Consider the following 27,676-nt stretch of genomic DNA (forward strand, 5'->3'; position numbering starts at 1 on the left):
GATAGGAAGGCCTTGCAGGATGTGGTTCACAACACGCAGCAGGTTAGCAACCATTTTCTTCAGTGTGGATATGATGCATTGGAAGATTCATGTAGGGCAGCTATGACAGGGGCCGTCATACGTAGACATGCATGGTTAAAAGAACAGCCATTACCAGATCATGTTAAAGCAAAGCTTCTAGATGCACCTCTGGAAAAACACAAGCTATGTGGTACTAATGCTCAGGATGTGTTGAAATCAATTGAGGAAAAGGCTAAATCTGTGCAAACAGCAGGAATTGGCCTTCTAAAAATTGTTTCCTTTCCGGACACTGACAAATTTCAAAGGGGAAAAAGCAGGCGTGCCCGAGGAAGAGGGCAATACAGAGGCTCCTACAGGGGACGCCAATGGCAACCGACTAATCAGAGAGGTGGCGCGGGGACTTCCCCTGCCCCACAGGGACAATCACAATGACTTGCCTTTGACACCGCCGACCAAGGCTCAGAGAGAAGCACCTTTAGGCGGAAAATTATCCTTATTTTCAAAAAACTGGCACATTTTAACAAAGGACAAGTGGATTCTGGACATAATAGACCAAGGCTACAGATTCCACTTTCATACGTTACCAACAAGACAAGGCATGCCAAACCTGCCACAAAATCAAAGGGCAGAGGCATTCGAGCAAATTTCAAAGCAGAAACAAATCAAAGCAATAGAAAAGGTTCCTCCTCAGGAACAGGGGCAGGGATTTTACTCAAGACTGTTCCTCGTTCCAAGAAAAGAAAAGCAATGGAGACCTATACTGGACTTGTCCGCTCTAAACACTTTTCTCATTGTACCAAAATTCAAAATGCTGACTGTACAGCAACTCCTTCCCATGCTGGGCAAGGGGTCTTGGCTGGTTACTCTGGACCTCAGGGAGGCATACCTGCATGTCCCAATCAGACACAGTTGCAGAAGATACCTCAGATTTCTTGCAGGGCCAGAGCATTATCAATTCTCAGCATTGCCCTTTGGCTTATCTACTGCGCCCAGAGTATTCACGAAATGCCTGGCATCAGTAATTGCACATTGCAGACTCCAGGGGATACAAATTTACCCTTACCTGGACGACTGCCTTATACAAGCGGACAGCAAGCAAGCCTTGACAAAAAAACTTGAATTATGTCATTCACTTACTACAGGCCTTGGGATACACAGTCAGCTTACAAAAATCAAGACTACTGCCATCTCAACAGATAACTTTTTTAGGAGCCAAACTAGACACAGAATCTCAAATGGCTTACCTCACAGAAGAGAAGCAAGAACTACCACCACATTACTTCAAAAGCCTAGCAAAGCTCACCCAGATGACTGCAAGGAAAATCCTGCAGGCCCTGGGTTTCATGGCATCTTGCATTCTACTGATTCCACTGGCAAGACTACACATGAGAAAACTACAATGGTACCTAAAAAGTTTATGGTCTCAACACAGCCACAACTTAGAAGCAATTATCCCACTTATCCCATGTCTACAAAGGGAATTTTTGTGGTGGGCCCAAGCAAACCAGTTAAACAAAGGTATGCCTTTCAACAAGCCTCAAACAAGCCAAACCGTTACAACAGACGCCTCAGCCCATGGATGGGGGGCGCACATGGAGGGCAGATGTATTCAAGGGCAATGGACTCCCCAGGAAGTACATCTGCACATCAATCAAAAAAGAGATGTTAGCAGTAATGCATGCAATCGAGGCCTTCAGAAAATATCTTCAACAAGGTCATCTACTAATAAAGACAGACAACACCACTGTTATGTGGTACATAAACGAGGTACTCATTCTTACCCCCTTTGCAGACTAACAATGACTCTTTGGGAAAAATCCCTGAAGCTGAACATACAGCTACAATCCCAGTTTGTTCCGGGCAGGGCCAATGTTTTAGCGGACAGTCTAAGCAGAAACACCGTGGATCCACACGAATGGATGTTGCATCCAGACATTTTTGCACAAATAGCTTCTGCATGGGGGAGGCCGGACGTAGACCTCTTTGCCTCCCACCTCAATCATCATCTGAAAAAGTTCTGCACGAGGTCACATCATCCACAAGCCTGCAAAATAGATGCTCTCTCGTTCAGCTTGAACTCTCTAACAATCAATGCATTCCCACCTCTACCATTGATGACCAAGGTGTTACTGAAGATCAAAGCAGAGCAACTGAAAGGCATCTTAATAGCTCCAGATTGGCCAAGGCAGCACTGGTATCCACTACTAAGGAGCATAACTTGCACCAAACCGTGGATCCTGCCTCTATGGTCTCCACTCTTGACTCAGCACAATTACCGGACGGTTCACCCAAACCTACAAACTCTGCGGCTGACAGCTTAGAGGGTCCCATGATTTCTCCACATATCTCTTTCTCCAAGGAAGTTCAACAGATATTATTAGAAGCACGCAGACCTTCCACCAGAAAAGCTTATTCAGCCAAATGGAAGAGATTCAGCATCTGGAATACCAACAAGGGACAGGATGCATCAGTAATGAACATTCCACAGATATTGGAATACTTGGCAGACATGCTGCATAATGGACTTTCCTATTCTTCCATAAAAATACACGTTTCAGCAATTTCAGCAAGATACAACACCGATCCTCCTGTGTTCTCACATCCTTTGCTAAGACAGTTTCTAAGAGGGGTAAAGAATATCAAACCTCCCAGAAAACCACCAGTGCCTGCATGGGACCTCAATTTCGTGTTGGAAAAATTAACTCTTCCTCCCTTTGAGCCAGCAGCATCTGCAGAATTGCAATTTATTTCCTGAAAAACAGTTTTCCTGTTGGCAATAACCTCAGCAAGAAGAGTTTCGGAGATACAGGCCCTCATGGCAGTACCTCCATTCCTCATTTTTCATCAGGACAGAGTTTCTTTAAGAACCAATCCTTCTTTTATGCCAAAAGTGATATCCAGGGTGTCTCTAAATCAAGCAATTCACCTGCCTACTTTCTTCCCCAATCCTCAAAATAAAGGAGAAAAGCTGCTGCACACTTTGGACATTCACAGAAAACTGCGCTACTACTTGGACAGAACAAAGGCCAACAGAAAGTCTGACCAACTATTTGTAGCTTATGCTCCTGGAGTACAAGAAAAAGCAATCTCCAAACAAACAATTTCAAAATGGATTGGACATTGCATCAGATTTTGTTATTCCTACCATGGAAAGGGTGTGCCAGCCAATGTCAGACCACACTCCACCAGAGCTACAGCCACCTCCACAGCCTTCCTAAGAGGGGTGGCTACAAAGGAAATTCTAGAAGCTGCTACATGGAGCTCCGTGCATACATTTTCCAAGCACTACAACCTCCCCTTATATTCCAGATCCCAAGCAGGCTTTGCTTCGGCAGTCCTGCAGGGCATTTTAGCTACACCATCCTTATCTTAGAGCTTACCACCCCCAGCTTGGCTATGGTATTCAACCCGTATGTAAGGACTGCAGTTGCATTCTTGAAGGACATAGTACAGTTTTGTACCTACCATAAATGTAGATGTCCGATAGATATGCAACTGCAGTCAGGTTTTCCCTCCCCCCTTCCCCTCTGTGCATTGGGTCCACTTTCCTCCTTTTATACTTAGCTGGGGATATCTGTTATGGTGTATCTGTTTATTGCTATTGTGTATGTCTGGAATTTTTTTATCCAGTTCTATTTTTAGCCTTCCTTGGAGGGCACCTGGCATCTGGGGCAAGAAACACTGAGGAAGATGGCGTCGGCTGATAACTTTATACCCCAGCCGCTCTGACGTCGGGGAGGAGGCGACATCAGCCGACGTCAGACCCAGACTTTGGAATCCGGCCGACTGAGGGCTGCCTGAGGCAGGGCATTCCATATGTAAGGACTGCAGTTGCATATCTATCGGACATCTACATTTATGGTAGGTACAAAACTGTACTTTATGTGGTACATCAACAAACGAGGGGGGGGGGCATTCTTACCCACTCTGCAGGCTAGCCATGGCCCTGTGGAGCACGTCCTTGGACATGCATGTTCATCTGCAAGCTCAATTCCAGCCAGGCAAACAAATATCCACTGGCAGACGACTTAAGCAGAAATCTCCTATACCCACATGACTGGCAATTAGAACCCAGCACCTTCAGCCTTCTAATCCAGAAATGGGGGACCCCAGAGGCCTCCCCCTGCAATCACCAGCTCAGCAAATTCTGCACCAGGACACTTCACAGCAGGGCCTGGAAAGTGGATGCCCTATCCTTCCAGTGGGAAAACCTCTCAATCTATGCATTCCCCCCTCTGCCCCTTCTCTTAAGAATATCACTCAAGATAAGACGGGACAGACCAAGGACAATCCTGGTTGCCCCGGACTGGCCATGCCAGCACTAGTACCCACTACTGCGCAGCCTGTCACTGGTGCCACCCTGGCACCTACCCCAGATCTCAACCCTCCTCACTCAGCAAGGGGGACAGATCTTGCATCTGCAACTGCAAACCCTGAATCTTGCATCCTGGCTTATTTCTTGAATTCTCCCCTAGTGACCAGCCTAAGCAAGCAGGTGCTGGACGTCATTCTTGACGCTGGAAGACCCAGTACAATGAAATCCTATGCTGTTAAGTGGAAAAGGTATTGCTCCTGGATTCAGTCTAAAGGAGAGGACACAGCACTGCCCTCCTTACCTCTAATCCTGGATTACCTAGCACATCATCTCCACAGAGGCCTATCCTTCTCCATTAAGATCCATGCCTCTGCCATCTCGGCTCATTACAACACTGAGCCACCTCTCTTCTTTCACCCTCTCATCAAACAGTTTCTGAGAGGGGCAAACAACTAAAGGCCACCAAGGAGAGCACCCACCCCTGTTTGGGACCTTAACTTTGTACTGGAAAAGCTCACGCTCCCTTCCTTTGAGCCTGCAGCATCAGCAGAGTTAAAATTCCTCTCTTGGAAAACAGCCTTGCTTCTGGCCATCACTTCAGCTAGAAGAGTGTCTGGACCACAGGCACTTATGGCTGTGGAACCCTTGATTATTTTACATGCTGCCAGGGTCTCCCTTCCTTTATGCCTAAAGTGGTGTCCAGTGTGGCTCTTAACCAATCTATCCACTTGCCAACCTTCTTCCCTTCTCCTCAAAATAAAGGGGAAAGGATCCTGCACTCCTTGGACGTGCACAGGCAGCCCAGATTCTACCTGGATAGGACTAAGCCCTTCAGGAAATCTGACCAGTTACTACTCAGTTTTGCACCAGGGGCAGAGGGCAAGACCATTTCAAAACAATTTCCAAATGGGATAGCACACTGTATCCATTTCTGCTACAAACAACATGGGAAACGAACCCCTCAGGGGGTCAGAACACATTTCACTAGGGCAACTTCTACCTCTACAGCATTCCTCAGGGGAGTCCCTACCAGAGACATTCTGGAAGCTGCTACCTGGAGTTCTGTACACACCTTCACCAAGCATTACCACCTGCCTGTCTTTTCCAAATCCAGGGCAGGTTTTGCAACAGCAGACCTGCAGGGGATACTAGCCAGCCCTAACTCTTCTTAACTGCCTCGACCCTTTCTTCAGCTTTGGGAATCAACCAAAGTGTGATGACTGCAACAGTGAAACATGAAGAACATAGTACAGTTGTGTACACTTACCATAAATGTTGATGCTCGAGTGTATTTACTGTTGCAGTCCTGGTTTCCCTCCCTCCAGCCCTCTTCTCTCTCTCCTCTCTGTATTACTCACCCCTTACAGGGGATTGGTATTAGTATTTACTTTTTACTGGTGGTGATTTTCCCACCATACCTTAGCTCCCTGTTGGGGGGCTCCTGACATTTGGGGTAAGAAAAACTGATGTAATGGTGTCTGCTGCCTGTTTTTATACCCCTGATGACCTGACGTCAGTCCTGGAGTGACAGCAACCAATACAGAAATACCAAGTCTCTGGTATTCGGGCCGACTGAGCGCTACCTGCATGCAGATAACCCAAGTGTGACGACTGCAACAGTGAATACACTCTAACATCTACATTTATGGTAAGTGTACACAACTGTACTTTGTCACATGCAAAACGTAGTGCTACTACTGAGAATGTACTGCTTGAATTTAAGTAATTTCTAAGTACTGAAAATGGAGTTCCTGTGCAAGAAAGTTATTTTGGTTGGCTGTGTTTTGTCATCTTCATTAAAAATGGCTGTCCAGTCTGTTTCTTGAAGCAAGCAGAATAGGTTGAAACACTTGAAGAAACCGTACTCCTGTCAAGCCCTTTGGTGCAGTGTCAAATTGCCAGTGTACTATTTGCACGAGATAGGGTACCTAGGAGAAAGAATGGAGGAACAACTGTCTGTGTCCTTTTGGGATGGGAAAATACAGCCACCATGTGGGCATCCCTTAGTCTTAAGGCTAGCCCCAGGCTGCTGAGAAAAGGGGGATACATGTTAAAATGGTGGCAGTGTTCTGCAGTTTAATACAAATTTAATGTAGCTTGCTGTGTACACTGGAGTACAGAGAAGTAAGATATATAAAAAATTTTCAAAAACCCCTTGAAATATGATTGCAATAGCATCTCACGTTGCCACCAGCTCAGAGGGCATTTCCATGCTCCTGTGTGGAAATAGTCTTCCCTGCCCTTTTCCAGCCCTCTGAGTGAGTAATGTGCATGTAGTGCTAATAGATGAACAGGAGATTGAGGGTCCAACCAGATGTCCTTCAAGAATGCAACTGCAGTCATAATATATGGGTTGTCCTGCCTCAGGCAGCCCTCGGTCGGCCGGATTCCAAAGTCTGGGTCCGACGTCGGCTGATGTCGCATTTCTCTCCGACGTCAGAGCGGCTGGAGTATATAAGCATCAGCCGACGCCATCTTCTTCAGTCTTTCTTGCCGCTCGGTGCCCGAAGCAGAAGCAGTTCGCAAGTGCCGGTCGGTCAGCTCCTGAATTCTTCGAAACCGAAGTCATCAAAAAAGCTAAGTACCCCGTTGGGGACCTTTTCTTGCCTCAGCCGATGTCAGAAATTACTGAAAAAGTAAATAATTGTTTGTCTTGTGGTAAACAAATACCTCATAAGGATTTCCATTCTTACTGCCTCCCTTGCCTTGGCCCAGACCACGACGTCTCGGCCTGTGCTCGCTTCAATAAGCGCACTCTCAGGCGCCGGGCGGAGTTCGCTGAAGACTTTTTCGGCAAAAAATTTGATTATATAATGCCGTCGGAACAACCGACAACGCATACTCCTAAGAAACGAAAAGACCGAGACCGACATCCTTGGCCCGCGTCTTCCACCGACACCACGCCAAAACTAACCGCGAGTGCTCCGGTTCCCTCTGAGGTGGTTATTCCACCGCTTCGAACCGAAGACACCGCACTACCGATACCGGAGGCCACTCCGACGCCAGTTATTGATTTTCCTCCAGATACTGAAACCGAGGAAATGCCCGAGACCATTGCTCTCCTGCACGTGGAGCGGCTAGGCCTCCCATGTCCATGTCTATCAAGGCCTACATACGTGCTAAGGCAGCCAGCAAGGCCAAGCATCTTACTGCTAAAACCTTACCTCAGCCTACTCCTGAAACTCAAATCATGTGTATGGCCGCAGATTTAATTTCCCTGATCAGAGGTTCCCAGGCCCATCCTGAGAGAGGATCCCAGCCTCCTCCTGATAAGAGGCCCAGGGTTGAACCCTCTGACCCTCTCTCTTCAGATGAAGATTTTGGGGACTCTTCACTCTGAAAGCCAGGAAGAGCCCTTCCAGACCTATGAGGATTCAGATGCAGAGGACTCCATTCCCTCGGCCTCTCCTCCTGAGGATATTTCTTTTGGGGAAGTTCTGCACTCCATGAGGGAGCATTTTCAGTGGCAAGGCCAGGAATATTCAGATTCCAGAAAGCGCCTTCAAACATTCCTTAAAAACCCCAACACAGACCCTTAGCTATACCTCCTGTGCTTAATGTTTTGGATGATCTATACTCTGACTCCAGTGTTACCCCTGATACTCTTCCTCCTGCCCCTGTCAAGCCTGACAGATACTATAGGGTCCCAGAAACCCATTCTCATTTCTTTAGGGCCCATGCTGTTGATTTAGAAACAATTTCCCAGGGGCCTAAAGGGGTTTTAGCTACCACCTCCAAAAATCCTTTGCCTTCCGACAGGGAAGCAAGGTCCTTAGAGAGATGGGGGAAGAAGGTTTACACCTCCACTACTTTATCTATGAGAGCTCTCAGTTGTCTCTTTTACATGTTTCAGTATCAGGATTTCCTGTTAGACGATTTACAGAAAAAATTGGCCTCTCCTGACCCTTTAGATAGGAAGTCTTTGCAAGAGGCTGTTCATAATTCTCAGCAGGTTAGCAATCACTTTCTACAGTGTGGATATGATGCATTGGAAGCTTCATGTAGGGCGGCTATGACAGGGGCGGTCATTCATAGACATGCATGGTTAAAAGAACAACCTTCACCAGATCATGTTAACGCAAAACTTCTTGATGCACCCTTGGAAAAGAACAAGCTTTTTGGTGCTAATGCTAAAGATGTGTTAAAGTCCATTGAGGAAAAAGCCAAGTCAGTTCAGACAGTCAAAGATTTCCTCCAGGTTCAGCCTCCCAGATTCAGCAGGAACTGGCCTTCTAAAAACTGGTCCTTTCCTAATCCTGAAAGATTTCAAAGGGGCAAAAACAGGCGTGCCGAGGAAGAGGGCAATACAGAGGATCCTACAGGGGACGACAATGGCAACCAGCAAACCAAAGAAGTGACACAGGGGTTTCTCCTGCCCCGCAGGGACAATCTCAATGACTTTCCTCTAGTTCCGCTGACCAAGGAGCAAACAGAAGCTCCTTTGGGCGGAAAATTATCGTTGTTTTCAAAAAATTGGCACAAACTGACAAAAGACAAATGGATTTTGGACATTATAGATCACGGTTACAGGTTCCATTTTCATACCTTGCCAAGAAAACAAGGCATGCCAAACCTTCCACAAAATCAGAGGGCAGAGGCTATCAAGCAAATTTCTCTGCTTGCTCAGATCAAAGCAATAGAAAAAGTTCCACAACAAGAACAAGGTCAGGGGTTTTATTCAAGACTGTTCCTTGTTCCAAGAAAAGAAACTCAATGGAGACCAATACTGGACTTGTCCGCTTTAAACACTTTTCTCATAGTACCAAAGTTCAAAATGCTGACTCTACAGCAACTCCTTCCCATGCTGGGCAAGGGGTCTTGGCTGATTACTCTGGACCTCAAGGAGGCATACCTGCATGTCCCTATCAGACACAGCTGCAGAAGATACCTCAGATTTCTTGCAGGGCCAGAGCATTATCAATTCTCAGCATTGCCATTTGGCTTATCTACTGCGCCCAGAGTATTCACGAAATGCCTGGCATCAGTAATTGCTCATTGCAGGCTCCAGGGGATTCAAATCTACCCGTACCTGGACGATTGCCTCATACAAGCAGACAACAAACTAACCTTGACAAAAAACTTGAATTATGTCATACACTTGCTACAGGCTCTGGGATACACAGTCAACTTTCAAAAGTCAAGACTTCAGCCATCCCAGCAAATAACCTTCTTAGGAGCCAAACTAGACACAGCCTCTCAAATGGCTTACCTGACAGAAGACAAGCAAAAGAAGTTAACTCATTACTTCAAAAGTTTAGCAAAGCTCACCCAGATGACTGCAAGGAGATACCTACAGGCCCTGGGTTACATGGCATCCTGCATTCTCCTGGTTCCACTAGCAAGACTACACATGAGAAAGCTTCAATGGTACCTAAAAAGCTTATGGTCTCAACACAGCAACAACCTAGAAGCAACTATTCTGCTCATTCCATGTCTTCAAAAGGAATTCCTATGGTGGGCCACAGTAAGCCAGTCAAACACAGGTATGTCGTTCAAAAAACCTCAGATAACACAGACCATGACCACAGACGCCTCAGACCTTGGATGGGGGCTGCACATGGAGGGCAGATGTATTCAAGGACAGTGGTCTCCAAATGAAACACATCTGCATATCAACCAAAAAGAAATGCTGGCAGTAATGCATGCCATCGAGGCCTTTGGACAACAACTTCAGCAAGGCCGCCTACTAATACGGACAGGCAACACCACTGTGATGTGGTACATAAACAAGCAGGGGGGCACTCATTCTTACCCCCTTTGCAGACTGACAATGAATCTTTGGGAAAAATCACTGAGTCTAAACATACAGTTACAATCCCAGTTTGTTCCAGGCAAAGACAATGTTCTGGCGGACAGTCTAAGCAGGAATTTCCTAGACCCCCACGAATGGAGGCTACATCCAGACATCTTTATACGACTCACATCGACATGGGGCAGGCTGGACGTAGACCTATTTGCCTCCCACCTCAATCATCACTTACAAAAGTTCTGCTCAAGGACATATCATCCACAAGCATGGAAAATAGATGCTCTCTCATTCAACTGGAGCTCCCTAATAATCTATGCATTTCTACCTCTGCCACTGATGACCACAGTGTTACTAAAGATCAAAGCAGAGCAGCCAAAGGGGATCCTAATAGCTCCAGACTGGCCAAGACAACACTGGTACCCACTACTACGGAGCATATGTCACAACAAGTGGGCCCTTCCCCAATGGCCCCAACTTTTGACTCAACACAACTTCAGGACAGTTCATCCCAACATCCAGACGCTACAGCTAACAGCTTGGGAGATCCCATAAATAACCTCAATTTACCTCTCTCCAAGGAAGTTCAGCGGATACTAACAGAAGCCAGACCATCCACCAGAAAGGCTTACTCAGCCAAATGGAAGAGATTCAGCATTTGGAATACCAACAAGGGTCATGATGCATCACTTTTGAGCATTCCACTCATTCTGGAATACTTGGCAGATATGCTACATAACGGACTCTCATACTATTCCATAAAAATACATGCTTCAGCTATCTCAGCTAGATACAACACTGATCCACCTGTGTTTTCGCATCCTTTGTTAAGGCAATTTCTTAGAGGAATCAAGAATTTAAAGCCCCCAAGAAAGGCACCAGTACCAGCTTGGGACCTCAATTTTGTCCTAGAAAAATTGACTCTACCTCCCTTCGAGCCAGCAGCTTCTGTGGATTTACAATTTCTTTCCTGGAAGACAGCTTTCCTGCTGGCCATTACCTCAGCAAGAAGGGTTTCGGAATTACAGGCCCTAATGGCAATACCACCGTTCATAACTTTTCACAGAGACAGGGTCTCCTTACGAACCAACCCTACCTTTCTGCCAAAAGTGGTATCTAGGGTTTCTTTAAATCAAGCAATTCACCTGCCTACTTTCTTTCCCAATCCTGAGAACAAAGGGGAAAGACTGTTACATACCTTGGACATACACAGACAACTTCGCTACTACCTAGACAGAACCAAGACCAGTGGGAAGTCTGATCAGCTTTTTGTAGCTTATGCCCCTGGAGTACAAGGAAAAGCAATTTCCAAACAGACAATTTCAAAATGGATTGGACATTGCATCAGATTCTGTTATTCCTTCCATGGAAAGTGTGTGCCAGCCAATGTCAGACCACACTCCACCAGAGCTACAGCCACCTCTACAGCATTCTTAAGAGGGGTGCCTACAAAAGACATTCTAGAAGCTGCTTCATGGAGCTCCGTGCATACATTTTCCAGCCACTACAACCTCCCTTTATATTCCAGATCCAGAGCAGGCTTTGCTTCGGCAGTCCTGCAGGGATTGATAGCTACACCATCCTTTTCTTAGAGCATACCACCTCCCCAGCTAAGCTATGGTATTCAACCCATATGTTATGACTGCAGTTGCATTCTTGAAGGACATAGTACAGTTTTGTACCTACCATAAATGTAGATGTCCGATAGATATGCAACTGCAGTCGGGTTTTCCCTCCCTCCTTCCCCTCTATGCCTTGGGTCCACTCCTCTCCCTGTTATCCTTAGCTGGGGATATCTGTTATGGTGTATCTGTTTATTGCTTGTTTATTGTCTGGAAACCTATTTTTGTCTTCCAATTTGATTACAGCCTTCCTTGGAGGGCACCTGGCATCTGGGGCAAGAAACACTGAAGAAGATGGCGTCGGCTGATGCTTATATATTCCAGCCGCTCTGACGTCGGAGAGAAATGCGACATCAGCCGACGTCGGACCCAGACTTTGGAATCTGGCCGACCGAGGGCTGCCTGAGGCAGGACAACCCATATGTTATGACTGCAGTTGCATATCTATCGGACATCTACATTTATGGTAGGTACAAAACTGTACTTTGTCATTAGTGGTCACTATAGCAGGTGTTCTCTGTAATGTCATAAATTTGGAGATATTGTGGTAGTTATCAGTATAACCTCTCATTCATGTTAGTGCTGTTCATTCTTCATGGCTGTACCTCAAGCACCACTTGTCAAGTTTGCTTTTTTAAAGTGCAGCTGATTACAGCACAGCATGCAAGTGCAACAGGTATTTTATATTAATGCAGATTTTGGCAATAGCATGCAAGTTAAACACAGTAGATGAGAAAGATGCTTTGGAGTGGTAAACTGAAATGCTGTAAAACATAAACTGCTAATCAGACTTGTGTGTTTAAAATTAACTATCAGTTAACTATCAGATTGATGTATTCTTTCCTGTATTTCTTTACTTTCTTTGCGTGCTCCCACTTTTCATTTTTTTTCTTAGCCTGACTTTTACCATGTTAAAGCTAACTGTGCTTCTGTGTACTGCACTTTCTTTGTTATCCTTCTCTTTGGCTTCCGATGTGTTACATGTCATCCCTGCAAGCCCACCAAGATTTTTGTCATCTTTTTCTCTCTCTCTCTCTATGCCGTCCTGCACTTGTTACATAGCCTTCTACCCTGCCTCCAGTACATGTTTCTTCCTTTGTCTTAGTTTAGTGGTTCCTAAAAGTTAATGGATCTAGTACTGATAGAACTGCAACCTAAATGTCATTGTTGTGATTAGGTAGTTGATTGCAATTAAATACTAACTTGTTTGAAATAATGTTTTAGGTAATAGAAAATTTGCCTTGTATAATAGTTTGGTCTCTTAAGTGTTGCTTTCTGCTGGCCCTTGGAGCTTTTGTCCTGAGTTTCCATGTAAATGTTCCGTTTCCAACTGAACTTGTCATTTAATAAAAGCCAACTCCCTGCTTAGAGTTCTCATTTCTCATTAAGAAATGCATCCATTTTATTGTTTTACCTTTTAAAAGTTTTTGCTTTAATGTCAGTTATAATTAATTTCTTTTAAGACTGCAGATCAACAGTACCAAGAGGCATTTAATGATGAACTTGAAGCATTCAAAGAAAGGGTAAGGGGTCGTGCAAAAATCCGAATAGAGAAGGCCTTGAAAGAGTATGAGGAAGAGGAACGCAAGAAACGCATTGGACCTGGAGGTCTTGATCCTGTCGAAGTATACGAGTCCCTCCCACTTGTGAGTATTCAGCATAAGTGAAAATATGCATTGCACTGTTCTGGTTAGTCAGAGGTATTTGATTAATCATTGAATCTGTGATGCTTGCGTTTACCTAGCTCAAGAAATGAGACTTTTCAGTGCTTTTTGTTGGGGTGGTTCAAGTCTTTTGGTCTGTGGTTCTTCTCTTGATGCCCTTGTAAGTTCTGAGATCAACTGTTGGCAATACTAATTTGATAGTCTTTTTTTCAAGCCCTTTAGGTTGCAGGTTGTGTATGTTTTTAATAAAAACTTGCATGCCTGGGATTAAGTACTGCATGCATTTTTGTTTTCAGGTCTACTTATTTTTGCTACATTTTAATATTTGTCATGAAAGATGTGATCTTATATTGTTAATCCTCGTTCATTCCTTACGCATGGGCATCGGTTCTGAGCTGGAACCGAGCCGGCCATTTTCCAAGCTCGCGTCAGCTTCAAACTCTCGAGCTAAATTCTTACCCACAGTCCCCCTCTCCCTGTTACCTCAGATTTAGTTTGCTGCGTTGCCATCTGGTCATGTCAAGCTACTTCTTTTGAGCTAAGTACAGTCAATTGTTGTTTAATTGCTTTACAAATTACTTTTCTGTCAGAAAAGTTCATATTTTATTGTCTCTTAATCTCTCGCATCTAGAGTTCATAATTTCTTTAGATTTTTCTGCGTTTTCCTTACTTTTACCGTGAGGTATTCTCTGTTTACCATTGTTGGTAATCTTTTTCCCTTTTCTCTCTCATACCTTCAGGTGCTCTCTTGTAGCATTGTTGATACTTTTCTATTAATTCATTTGCTGTCATGACAGATACAAAAGGTAGTCCGGGGTTTAAGCAGTGTTCCGATTGTAGACACAAACTGCCTATTTCTGATGCACACACTGTGTGTGTTTATTGCTTGGGAGCTTCCCATTTATCGGTTGCACCACCCTGTACTAGTAGTGAGAACTTTTCTAATAGAATGTTGTTGGAAAGGAAAAAAAACTGATACTGAAGGGACTTCTAAAATCTCCCTTTTCAGAGGCTATTTCTGGGTCTGAGGTCTCAACCCCTCCTAGAGCCCGTAAGAAAATGGATGTTCCTACTAAGGCTAAATCTTTGCCTTTGTCCCTGGCTGGGGACTCCCGCCAACCAAAACCTAAAAAGGCTAAAGTTTCAGCTCCGGAGCTTTCTCAGTTAGCCCCAGTGCTTTCGGTGCCTAAACCTTCGGCTCCATTAGTGATTTTGTCTCGGTCTTCTCCTGCAGCCTTCTGTATATCGGCACCGAGAGGCTCCTCGGTTCAGACCATTACCACTGTATTGGCACCGACCGTTCGGTCGGCGTAGACCTTGACCACATCGGCTCCGAGATCTTTCTCGGAACCGACGCCCTTATTGTTGACTCCAGTTTTGTCAGTTCCAGCTTCGGCACCGATCCCTGTGTCTGTTCCAGCTTTGTCACCGACAACCACTTAGGCACCGATCCCTGTATCGGTGCAGACAGTGACCTCGGCACTGATAACTTCTTCGGTGCAGACAACAGTAGTCCAGTCTCTCTCGGCACCGTTGTCCTCGGTGCGGTCAGATGAGATGGGCACCAAGTCTGCCTCTTCTGTGGGACAGGCCAGTTTCTCCCTCAGTCTCCGTGAGGTCCACTAGAAGCCTTTCCGAACATGATGTGTTGCATCCCGTGGACCAGGCACTCTTGGCCAGAGGTATCCCACCCCTCAGGAACTATCCTTCCTTGGGAGGTGATCACCCATCTCCAAAGACCCCTTCTTATTCTTCTCCTTCATTGCCTTTGAAGTCCATGGCTATAGCACAGTCTTCCCCTTCTGCGGTTCCCTTTATGGTTCTCACTAAGGAACCGCAGTTGCCTTCATGGCAGGAATGTTTTGCTACGACCCAGGATGTTAGCTGTGACACGCATAGCTTGCTGCTCCACAGCCATCCAAGGACTCTGCGTCGGCAGGCTGAGCCACTTAGGGGACGGGTGACCCCTGTCCTAGAGATACACTCCTCTTTGGGTGGACCAGCCTTCCAACTGATGGAGAAGGCTTTTGCTGCTGCTGGCAATACCGGACTGTCTATACCTCCGACATCCTCTGGTACACTGGTTTCACAAGTCACATCTAGCGGACACAGGGTGCAAGGGCCGCAGGACATATTCCCTCAGCAATCCCCTTTTCTGCTGTCTTCTCCAATTTCTCCCGCTGAGGAGGTCCACCAGAAAAGTTCTTGTAAGAGGAAGCACATGGACTCCACAGAGGAGTCCTTCACCGAAGACACAGATTTCGATGAGGGGGAGGATCCCCTTGGTCACCCTCTGAGGGTATCCTTTGGTGATATCCTTGAAATCCTGAAACAGAGAGGTGACTGGCAGTCCTCTAATCCAACCTCTGAGGAATCTGTGTTCCTGCAGGCTTTTCGCGCTCGGCTCCCTACCTCCTGGGTTACTCCACCTGCCGATGAACTTGTCCGGCTCATCGTGCAGCGTGCTTGGAAGGCTCCTGATATCGTCAAAGCTATTCCCCGGAGGCCAGATGAGATCTTGTCCCCTCCTGCTTCAGATCACCATTGGTCCAAAGGTCTTCCTGTGGGTACTTTGGGTGGTGGTGGCCGCAACAGAAAAGGATCTGGCAGAAGAAGAAAGCCAGACTGTCCATCAGCCTAAAAAAGAGTCTCTGGCCCTGGACAGGATAGGGAAGCGCACCTTTGCTTCAGCGACCTTTGCTATCAGGTCCCTGAATGGTGTGGCACATTTTACCAGGCTTCAGAGGGATCTGGTTTCTGAGCTCTCTGAAACCTTGGCTGGTGCCGTGTGTGAAGAGTTCTGTGAAAAAGTGGCCTCTCACCTGGCCACCATTGAATCTATATCTAACTCCTCTATGCGACTGATATCTCGCGCATCAGCAGGAGCAGCTAGAGCAGCGGGTTCAGCTGCGGTCTTGAGACAACATGCCTGGATGCACTTGTGCAACTTCACGGAACCCTTTAAGTCTTTTCTTAATGGCCCCATTGAGACCTCCTCGTTGTTTGGGCCCAAAGTTAAAAGCACACTGGCCAGATGTGAACAGGACAGTAAGACCCTTTCTGCCATAGGTGTCCATTATTCTTCCCCTCAACGTGCTTTCTCCCAAAACCAAAAGAGTGGGAAGATATGGTTCAAGAAATCTCAGGGTCCTTTCCATGACACACAGGCCGAGTTCTCCCCCAGAGGCAGAGGGGAAACTCACAGGGAAGACGTTCCTTTTGGGGCAGAGGGGGGGACTGCATAACCAGGGTTCCAGAGATTTTTTCCCTGGTCAATCCTACCAGCGCTCCTGAAGAGCGGCCCAACTCCTTTCCTCTGGAGGTGGTTGTGGGGCGTTTCTCCTTGTACCCTTCTGCCTGGCTAACCATCACCACCGATTCTTTGGTACAAAGGATCATAACCAGAGGTTATCATATCCCCTTTGATCTTTGTCCCATCCCTTCAAAAAATCTTCCTGACGTTCCACCCAGTCAAAGGGAAGAAGCAGCACTAGAGATAGAAAAGCTGCTAAGAAAAAGAGTCATCCAAATAGTCCCTCCAGACCAGATAGGATCCGGATTCTACTCTAGACTATTTTTGGTGCCAAAGAAAACAGGGGACTGGAGACCAATTTTGGATCTCAGTGTATTGAACAGGTTTGTGAGAGTACAAAAATTCCGGCTGGTCACAATACAGCCTATCCTCCTGCTTTTGGAAAAAGATGATTGGATGTGCTCTATAGATCTTCAAGATGCGTACTAACATATAAAGTTGGACAGGCCATCAAGAAGATTTCGGCGCTTCCGTGCAGGAGCCAGTCACTACCAGTTCAGAGTACTGCCCTTCGGACTCTCTACAGACCCCAGTGCATGGCAGTTGTCACAGCTCACTTGTGACTTCAAATATTCCAGGTGTTTCCATACCTAGAAGACTGGCTCATTTCCGCCCCCACCAGACATCTACTGGAAAAAGCCCTGGCATACTCTCTCCTCGCTGCTCAAAGGCTAGGCATAACCATAAACTGGCAGAAATCCAATCTCGCCCCATGTCAGTTGACATAATTCATAGGGGTTATCTTGGACACAAAAAACTGCAGAGGTGCTATTCCAGAGCACAGAATTCTAGGATAAAGCAACAACTAATTCCAATCCTTCAAAGGAAAAATCCACAGCTCACTCGGTTCTACAGCTGTTGGGTTCCATGGCAGCCTCCATCACCATTGTTCCCCTGGCCAGGTTTCACATGAGGCTTCTACAATGGCTACTGCTCACCCAATGGTATCCTTTTCAGCATCCTCTTTCAGCCATGATTCGAGTAACCCACAGGTGCAAACAGGATTTAAAATGGTGGATGACACACAATCTCTCACAATGGTCTCGCCCCTTCTCCCCCCAGCAACCAAAGGCTACAGTGACCACGGACGCCTCCCTGATGGGGTGGAGGGGGGCTGTCAGGGACAGACAGTCCAAGGCACTTGGTCCGAACTGGAGGTCCCCTCTGCATATAAATGTTCTAGAGTGAGGGCGGTGCTTCTGGCGTTGCAAGCATTCCATCCCCTGCTGCCATCTGGGACAATTGCAATTCAATCAGACAACACGGCAGTGGTCTGGTACATCAACAAGCAAGGTGGAACCAAATCTTACCCCCTTTGTCGAGAGGCCATGAGGATATGGCAATGGGTGATGGCTACTAACCATTTTCTTCTAGCAATGCACATTCCCGGGAGTTCCAACGTGATAGCAGACAGACTCAGCAGTTGCATTCTTCAACCTCACAAGTGGTCCCTGAATCTCTTGATAGCGGTGGAGATCTTCCACCTCTGGGGCCATCCTTGCTGTGACCTCTTTGCATCCCCGACCAACTACAAATGCAGCAACTACTTCGCCTTGATTCCCCCTCTGGGACAGTCACCCAGGGACGCTGTAGTCCATGATTGGCCCTCGGGTCTTCTTTACGCATTTCCACCCTTTTCCCTCATTCCCCAGTTTCTGAAGAAAGTCCGTCGAGTGAAGAGCAAGGTGATCCTCATAGCACCATATTGGCCTCGACAGATTTGGTTCCCCTTCCTTTGGCTTCACCTACTAGATCGACCATGGATTCTCCATCCAACCCCGGAGTTGATCTCAGACCCACAGAACCTAATTCATCCCAACTTGAACAACCTGACGCTCACAGATTGGCTACTCCAGTTCCCTTGATTGCCAGGCAGAATGATCTTTCTTTACCAGTACATGATATTCTCATTGCTTCTCATAAGTCTTCCACTAGAATTACTTATCTGAGCAAGTGGAAAAGATTTACCTGTTGGCTGAAAGATAAACAAGTAGACCCCTTTTCAGCACCAGTGTCTAATACTAGACTATCTGCCCGACCTGTTCCGATCGGGTCTATCGGCCTCTACCATTTAGAGTTCATTTGGCTGCAATTTCTAATTTTCATGAGGGTGTCCAAGATTCCTCTCTTATGTCCCATAAATTGTGCAAGACCTTCATAAAAGGTGTGAATCATCTGAAGCCACCTCCTATTCAACCATGGGACTTATCTTTAGTTCTACAAGCTCTGACAGTGTCACCTTTCGAACCAGCCTCTTCTTGCGACCTCAAGTATTTGTCATGGAAAACCTTGTTTTTGGTCGCTATTACTTCTGCCAGACGTATTTCTGAACTTCAAGCTTTATGTATCAAGAGTCCATATTTGTTTTTTCATAGAGATAGAGTGTCTCTGAGAACTAATCCATCATTTCTGCCTAAAGTGATCTCTGAAATGTCCATTAATCAAGCCATTGAATTGCCAGTTTTCTTTCCCAATCGTTCAAACAGAGGAGAGTATTGCTTACATACCCTAGATATACACAGGCAAATCTGTTTTTACTTAAACAGGACAAAACCCTTTCGTAAATCTGACCAGTTATTTTTGGCCTTTTCTGGACCTAGATTGGGATCTGCTGTTGCTAAGGTCATATTAGCTAGATGGTTGAAGGACTGTGTGACCTTTATTTATACACAGCGTAATATCTCGTTGCCTACTACCATGAAATCTCAATCAACAAGGTCGGTGGCAACTTCTGCTACCTTCCATGCCAGAGCTTCTTTACATGACATCTGTGCAGCTGCAACTTGGGCAACGCCTCATACCTTCATCAATCATTACAAATTGGATTTGGCCTCTGGGGGATGAGCATCTTTTGGTTCTTTGGTGCTCAGAATCTCCTTCCATGAGAGCCTCCCAGGAATTAGAGGTAGCTGGGGACTCTGTCCAATGCGTAAGGAATGAACGAGGATTGACAATATCAGATAAAGAAGTTATGTCTTACCATAACGTTCCGTCTGTGATGTTGATCTTCGTTCAGTCATTACGACCCTCCCTCCTTCCCCCTCCTGTGGTTTCTAGTGGATCTCACCATCCGGTTCTCAAGTTATTTGACCAGAGGTAGCCTCTACCTTCTTTGACTTGCAAACTCAATCTGAGGTAACAGGGAGAGGGGGAGTGTGGGTAAGAGTTTAGCTTGAGAGTTTGAAGCTGATGCGAGCTTGGAAAATGGCCGGCTCTGTTCCGAGCTCTGAACCGATACCCATTCTTAATGATTGAACGAGGATCAACAATACAGGTGGAACGTTATGGTAAGACATAACTTCTCTTTTTGTAACTTGTCTGTCTCTGAAGGAAGGTTTTGTCTTCTAGTTACAGGTATTACCTGAAACACTAGTAGCCAAGTGCCTCTGAGGTGGAGGGGTGTGCTGTGTTGATGTCATCCTTCAGAGCCTGTCCTGCGCATCCCCATGCTGAATGCTTCATTTTGTCCATGCTAAAGTAGAAGCATCCAAGGCATCTTTCAGAGAAGGGAAGGAGATTTTCAGAAGTTTTAGTAAGGAATTCCTTACCATAGAACTGAACACATTGTTAGTTGTGTGGATGGTGTGTATACTAATTGCCACCACTCACTGTTTTTATTTTGTGTTGTATTTGTACAAATTGGTAAGCTGCACCACTTGGGTGCTTTTAGTGGATCCCTTGTTAAAGTATGAATGCAGTGAGCAAAAATTGTGTAATTTGATTAAAACATGTACAACACTCAGTGCAATTTAGTGTAGTAAAACAGTAAAAAATTGCCCTTCTTAGATCACTAAGTGCCCCTCTCACCCTCCGCTCCCCAGTCTTCAACAGCTTCCGGCACCTCTGGGTGTTTGTGATGTGAAAAATAAAGACTACAGTTATGCATTTCAATTTTATATCCACAGATAGGCCAAGTATCTGCAGCTATAGCTACTTGGCTGTTTATACACCTCAGATAATTGGAATAAATTAAAATTATTTATAAATTTTCACAGTGATCTGATGTCCTTCAAGGATGCATCTGCAGTCCTTACAAATGGGTTGTCCTGTCGTCAGGCCGCCCTTCGGTCGGCCGGATTCCAAAGTCTGGGTCTGGCCTCGGCTGGTGTCGCACTTCACCCGACGTCATAGCTGCAGTTCTTCGGGTATAAAGGCATCAGCCGACGCCATTTTCCTCAGTCTTTCTTGCCGCGTGGCGCCCGAAGCAGAAGCTGTTCGCAAGTGCCGGTCGGTCAGATCCAGAGATTACTACTACCGAATACTACTTCGAAGACTTCTAAAAAGCTAAGTACCCCGTTGGGGACTCTTTCTTGCCTCAGCCAATGTCAGAAAAAGTGAATAACTGTTTAACTTGTGGGAAACAAATACCTCATAAAGATTTCCACTCTTACTGCTTACCTTGTTTAGGCCCCGACCACGACGTAGCAGCTTGTTTAGCCTGTGCTTCTTTCAACCGACGGATGCTTAGACGTCGGTCGGAGTTTGCTGAACAGTTTTTCGGCTCAGATTTTGCGTACATAATGCCGTCGGATCCTCCGACTTCACAAGTTGTTAAGAAATGCAAAGAAAAGGACCGACACTCGCGGTCCGTGGTTTCGGCCGAAACCGCGGTTAAGCAAACCGCGAGTGTCTCGGTTTCGGCCGAAACCGAGCAAACGGTTCTATCTTCAGCCGAATCCATGACTACTACCGAGGCCCTTCTAACCTGGTTGAATCGGCCTCTGAAATTCAACCTGCTACTGTGGTTTCACAAGAATTATCGGACACCATCCCTTTGGATGTTTCAACCCCTGCACGTGGTGCTGCTAGGCCGCCTGCAGCCATGTCCATAAAAGCCTTTGCCAGGGCTAAAGCAGCCAAAACTTCTAAGTCTGTGCCTGTTAAGCCCCCCTCTCACAGGCCCATTTCCAGTTCCCAAATGCTCACTCTGGCAGAGGATCTCATCTCTTTAATAAGGGGATCCCAACCTCATCCAGACAGGGCCTCTCATCCTCCTCCAGAAAAGAGACCTAGAGCAGAGCCCCCTGAGCCAGTGTCCTCAGATGATTCTTCTGATGATACAGACAATACAGACCATCCAGAGGCTCCTTTTTCAACTTATGAAGACTCCGATGCTGAGGAATCGATTCCTTCTGCCTCTCCACCAGAGGAATTTTCCTTTGGGGAAACCTTACATGCCATGAGAGAGCAATTCCAATGGCAGGGGCAAGATTTCTCAGACTCAAGGAAAAGGCTTAGGACTTTTTTGCATTTACCACAGCATAGGCCTTTAGCTATTCTTCCAGTTCTTCCTGTTGTAGATGATGCATTTAATGATGCTTGCACTGCTCCTGATACTTTGCCTCCAGCCCCTGCTAAGCCCGATAGGTTCTACAGGGTCCCGGACACACATCACCATTTATACAAGGCTCCTTTTGCAGATCCCGAGACTATCTCCCAGGGGCCTAAGGCAGTAGCCTCGACCTCAGTTAAAAACCCTCTCCCCTCTGAAAGGGAATCCAGGTCCTTAGAGATGGGGTAAAAAAGTATACACCTCTGCTACTCTCTCAGCTAGGGCATTGAACTGTCAGTTTCATATGATCCAATACCAGGAGTTTATGCTTGATCAGTTAACTAAGAAACTGTCCTCTGATGATTCTTTAGATAAGAAATATGTTCTAGAAATGGTGCATAACATTCAGCAGATTAGTACCCATTCTTTAAAATATGGCTATGATGCACTGGAGGCTTCCTTTAGATCAGCCATGACTGGCACAGTTATAAGAAGGCATGCATGGTTGAAAGAACAGGTCTTGCCGGATCATGTTAAAGCAAAACTGTTAGATGCTCCTATGGATAAGGTCAGTTTATTTGGTTCTCCTGCTCAGCAGGTACTGAAGAAAATGGAAGAGAAGGCAAAATCTGTACAAACAGTGAAAGATTTCTTACAGGTTCAGCCTCCAAGGTTTAGCAGGAACTGGCCTTCCAAAAATTGGTCCTTTCCAGACTCCTCTAAAACACAGAGAGGCAGGAATAGGCGGTCAAGAGGCAGAAATCAATCCAGAGGAGGTGCCTACAGGGGACGCCAGTGGCAAGGTAACAACCAGCGAGGCACAGACACAACTACTACCACTGCAACAGGACAATCACAGTGACTTGGCTCTGGCACCGCCTACCAGGGAACAAATAGCAGCACCCTTAGGCGGAAAGTTAGCCTTATTTTCAACGAACTGGCACTACATCACAAGAGACAAGTGGATTTTGCAAACTATAGACCAAGGCTACAGGTTTCATTTCCATACTTTACCAGGAAAAGAGGAATGCCAAACCTACCACCAAATCAAAAGACAGAAGCTCTAAAACAAATAGCTCAATTAGCAAAGATGAGAGCTGTGGAAAGGGTACCATCTATGGAACAAGGAAAGGGATTTTACTCCAGACTATTCCTGGTACCAAGAAAAGAGAAAAATTGGAGGCCTATTCTCGACCTGTCCGCTTTAAACACATTCATCATTGTTCCAAAATTCAAAATGCTGACCCTACAGCAACTTCTTCCCATGCTGGGCAAGGAGTATTGGCTGGTGACTCTAGATCTCAAGGAGGCATACCTGCACGTCCCCATACGACCAAATTGCAGAAGATTCCTCAGATTTCTTGCAGGATCAGAGCATTATCAATTCTCAGCATTGCCCTTTGGCTTATCTACTGCGCCCAGAGTATTCACGAAATGCCTGGCATCAGTAATCGCTCACTGCAGGTTTCAGGGAATCCAAATATATCCACACCTGGACGACTGCCTGATACAAGCGGACAACAAAAACAAGCTAACAGAAGACTTACAAAGAGTCATTTGCATACTGCAAGCCCTGTGATATACAGTCAGTATAAAAAAATCAAGACTGATACCATCCCAAAGAATAACCTTCTTAGGTGCAGAATTGGACACAGTAAAACAGATGGCATTCCTAACTGCAGAAAAACAAGAACAACTTCCTCTCTACTTCTTGGCATTAACAAAGCAGAACAAACTAACAGCAAGGAAAGTACTGCAGGCCTTGGGCTTCATGGCATCCTGCATAATCCTGGTCCCTCATGCCAGACTGCATATGAGAAAGCTACAGTGGTACCTGAAGAATTTAGGGTCTCAACACAGGCACAGCCTAGAAACCGAAATACCACTAATCCCATGCCTAAAACAAGAGTTCCTAGGCATGCCAGTCAAACCCAGGTTTGCCCTTCCACAGCATTCAACCAAGCCCCAAACCATCACAACGGACGCCTCAGACCTCGGTTGGGGGGCCCACATGCTGGACAAGTGCATACAAGGCTTATGGACTCCAGATCAGCTGCACCTGCACATAAATCAAAAGGAAATGCTGGCAGTAAAACTAGCAATCCAGAATTTCAGACCATTCCTCCAAGAAGGACAGTTGATGATAAGGACAGACAACACCACAGTCATGTGGTACATCAACAAACAGGGAGGCACTCATTCATACCCTCTATGCCGGATGGCACTGGACCTATGGAATATGGCTCTGAGCTACAACATTCAGTTACAAGCAATTTTTGTACCGGGAAAAGAGAACATCCTAGCAGACATATTAAGCAGAACTACCTCGGATGCTCACGAATGGATGCTACACCCGGACATCTTCAAGGTCATCACAAGGAAATGGGGACTACCACAAATAGACCTATTTGCATCCCCACTCAATCACCAGCTCAAGAAATTCTGCACAAGGACGTACCACCCACTTGCTTGGAAGGTGGACTCTCTATCCTTCAGTTGGAAAGGCCTGACAGCATATGCATTCCCACCTCTTCCTTTGATGCACAAGGTGCTATTGAAAATCAAAGAGGCGTCCAAGGATCATTCTGATAGCTCCAGACTGGCCAAGACAACATTGGTACCCATTACTGAGGAGCATGTCTCGGAAATGTGGACACTACCCTGATTCCTTTGCTGTTAACTCAGGCTACAACACCCTGCATCCAAACCTGAAAACTCTGCAGCTGACTGCCTGGAACATTACATAAGAGCAACTAACCCAGATTTATCCCAAAGGGTTAAAGACATTATCCTTGAGGCCGCAGACCCTCAACAAGAAGGAATTATGCAGGGAAATGGAAAAGGTTTCTCATTTGGAGTACTGAAAAGGGAAAAGATGTGTCAAGGTAGACATTGCCAACATCCTGGAGTATTTGGCAGAGCTTTTCCATACAGGCCTGTCCTATTCCTCCATCAAGATACATGCATCAGCTATTTCTGCAGAATACAGCTTGATCCCCTGTCTTCTCATCCTCTACTCAGGCAGTTTCTGAGAGGAATTAAAATGTAAAACCTCCTAGGAAACCACCATTACCAGCATGGGACTTGAACTTTGTGCTAGAAAAATTGACACTCCCCTTTCGAACCAGCAGCAACAGCAGATCTTCAACACCTATCCTGGAAAACTGCTTTTCTGCTGGCAATTACCTCAGCAAGAAGGGTTTCTGAGCTACAGGCTTTAATGGCAGTACAACCCTTCCTAATCTTCCATCAAGATAGAGTGTCCATGAGAACAAATCCTACATTTATGCCTAAGGTGGTATCCAGAGTGTCTTTAAACCAGGCTATCCACCTACCTACCTTCTTCCCCAATCCACAGAACAGGGAAAGACTGCTGCATACTTTGGATGTACATAGACAGTTCGCTACTACCTGGACAGAACCAAGGGCAATAGAAAAACTGACCAGCTTCTGGTAGCATATGCAACAGGAAGGGAAGGAAAAGCAATTTCAAAACAGACAATCTCCAAGTGGATAGGAAATTGCATCAGATTCTGTTACTCCTACCATGGAAAGCAAACTCCACAGAACATAAGGCTTCATTCTACAAGGGCTACAGCCACTACCACAGCTTTCTTCGGTGGCTACCAAGGACATTATAGAGGCTGCTACTTGGACCTCCGTGCATACATTTGCCAAGCATTATAACTTACCTTTATACTCTAGATCCCGAGCAGGGTTTGCCACTGCTGTTTTGCAAGGGATCCTAACTACACCATAATTTCTTCTTCCTCCTCCCTAGTTTGGCTATGGTATTCTACCCATTTGTAAGGACTGCAGATGCATCCTTGAAGGACATAGTACAGTTTTGTACCTACCATAAATGTAGATGTCCGAACAGGAATGCATCTGCAGTCAGGATTACCCACCCTCCTTCCCCTCTGTGGTATTCCTAGGGTATTTGCCCATCTAATAGCTAGCTGGGGGATCTCTTATGGTGTATTTGTTTGTATATATGTACATACATGCTTATTTTTTGTGTTTGCCTTCTACTATTTGGAAACATTGGCATTTATCCAAAATTTAGCTATCCAAGAGAGCAACTGGCATCTGGGGCAAGAAACACTGAGGAAAATGGCATCGGCTGATGCCTTTATACCCGAAGAACTGCAGCTATGACGTCGGGTGAAGTGCGACACCAGCCGAGGCCAGACCCAGACTTTGGAATCTGGCCAACCGAAGGGCTGCCTGACGACAGGACAACCCATTTGTAAGGACTGCAGATGCATTCCTGTTCGGACATCTACATTTATGGTAGGTACAAAACTGTACTTTCCATCTACACACTTGTGCGCGCATACATACACACAAATAGATATGTCCAATTACAGTAACTTTATTGACTGTGTATACTTTAGATGTTTGTTATTAGCTGAATGAATAAATACATAAGCCATAGTAAATAATTAACCAAAAAGGTTCAAGTGCAAACAAAATGACTCCAAAAGTAAACCGCACACTTGAAGGAAATCAGGCTCAGCCTCTGGAAACACCAAAACTCTTTATTAATCCACAAGGAGACAAGTAGCTTAAACGCTAATATTTGTAGTGCGTTTTCGATTCGAACTCTTCCTCAGAAAATCAGAGTCAAAAAGACAAAAACACAAAAAGCCATAGTAACCTATTTAACCTCACTACTGTCAAAAACATGACCACACACCGTGTACTACCTACCTCAGGTCCTTTATAAGCTGCCAAATATTCCCAGCCTTAATGGCCACATTCTTATAGCATACACATGTACACATATGCATATATTGTCTTTGTGCGTGTGTGTGGTTTCACTTTACATTCCCGAAATACTGAAATATTGAAATTCAGTATTTTGAGACTGTAAAGCCGAACACTGAAAAACCCGAAACCACAAAAGCGTGAAATTCAAAATCACATCTGCCAACATGCACCCTCCACAAACAAACAAGCACAAATACACCTTCCTTACTACACTGCAAACCAACGAAACGCACACAAACGCACAACAAAACAAACACACGCACAGACCCTACATATAAGCAGGGGGGTAAGCCTTCCTGCACCCCTCACACCCCTGCTACTTATAGCTACTAATTCCAAAGTCGCACTAAAAACACAAACACAAAAACCACCACTACAGATTCTACACTCCCCTTGCACAAACACACATCACTTACGTGCAAATGCCACCACTCTCAACACTAACAATCTAACCTGCCTACCCTAACCCGCACCTCAAAACTCCAAACACACTCACACACATTAAATTCCCTACCCAAATCCCTAGTAAAACATCACTTACTTGAATCTCCAGCTACATCCACATACCACACCGCACATCATGAACACACGGAATCCCACGTCATGTACACAACTCCACAACCGCGGATTTGACATTTCTGCATTTGGGATTCTGCACTTTCACGCAAGTGAAATTTCGGCACTTCGGTCTTGAGCTACTGAAATTTGATTCTTCAGTAGTTTGAGATTCTGAAGTAAAATCGTGTGTGTGTGTATATCTATATAAATATATATGTATATATCTTCTTTCAGCTGTTCTCATTAGGGGTCGCCACAGCGGATCATCTGTTTCCATTTCTTCCTGTCCTCTGCATCTTGCTCTGTCACACCAACCACCTGCATGTACTTCCACACCACATCCATAAAACTTATCTTAGGCCTTCCTCTTTTCCTGTTACCTCTTAGCTTCA

General features: G+C 45.7%; 1 protein-coding gene across 2 annotated transcripts in view; it reads left to right on the forward strand.

Annotated features, from left to right (window-relative positions):
• CDC37 (cell division cycle 37, HSP90 cochaperone) overlaps nt 1–27,676 on the forward strand; it is a 935,136-nt gene that overhangs the window by 643,988 nt on the left and 263,472 nt on the right. For both annotated transcript variants that reach the window (XM_044084570.1, XM_044084571.1), the window contains exon 6: nt 13,168–13,350. In XM_044084570.1, the coding sequence (XP_043940505.1) occupies nt 13,168–13,350 (183 nt within the window). The remainder of the gene's footprint in view (nt 1–13,167; nt 13,351–27,676) is intronic.

This window comes from Protopterus annectens, chromosome 9.part0, assembly GCF_019279795.1.
Source record: "Protopterus annectens isolate FY-2018-M chromosome 9.part0, PAN1.0, whole genome shotgun sequence".
NCBI lineage: Eukaryota > Metazoa > Chordata > Ceratodontiformes > Protopteridae > Protopterus > Protopterus annectens.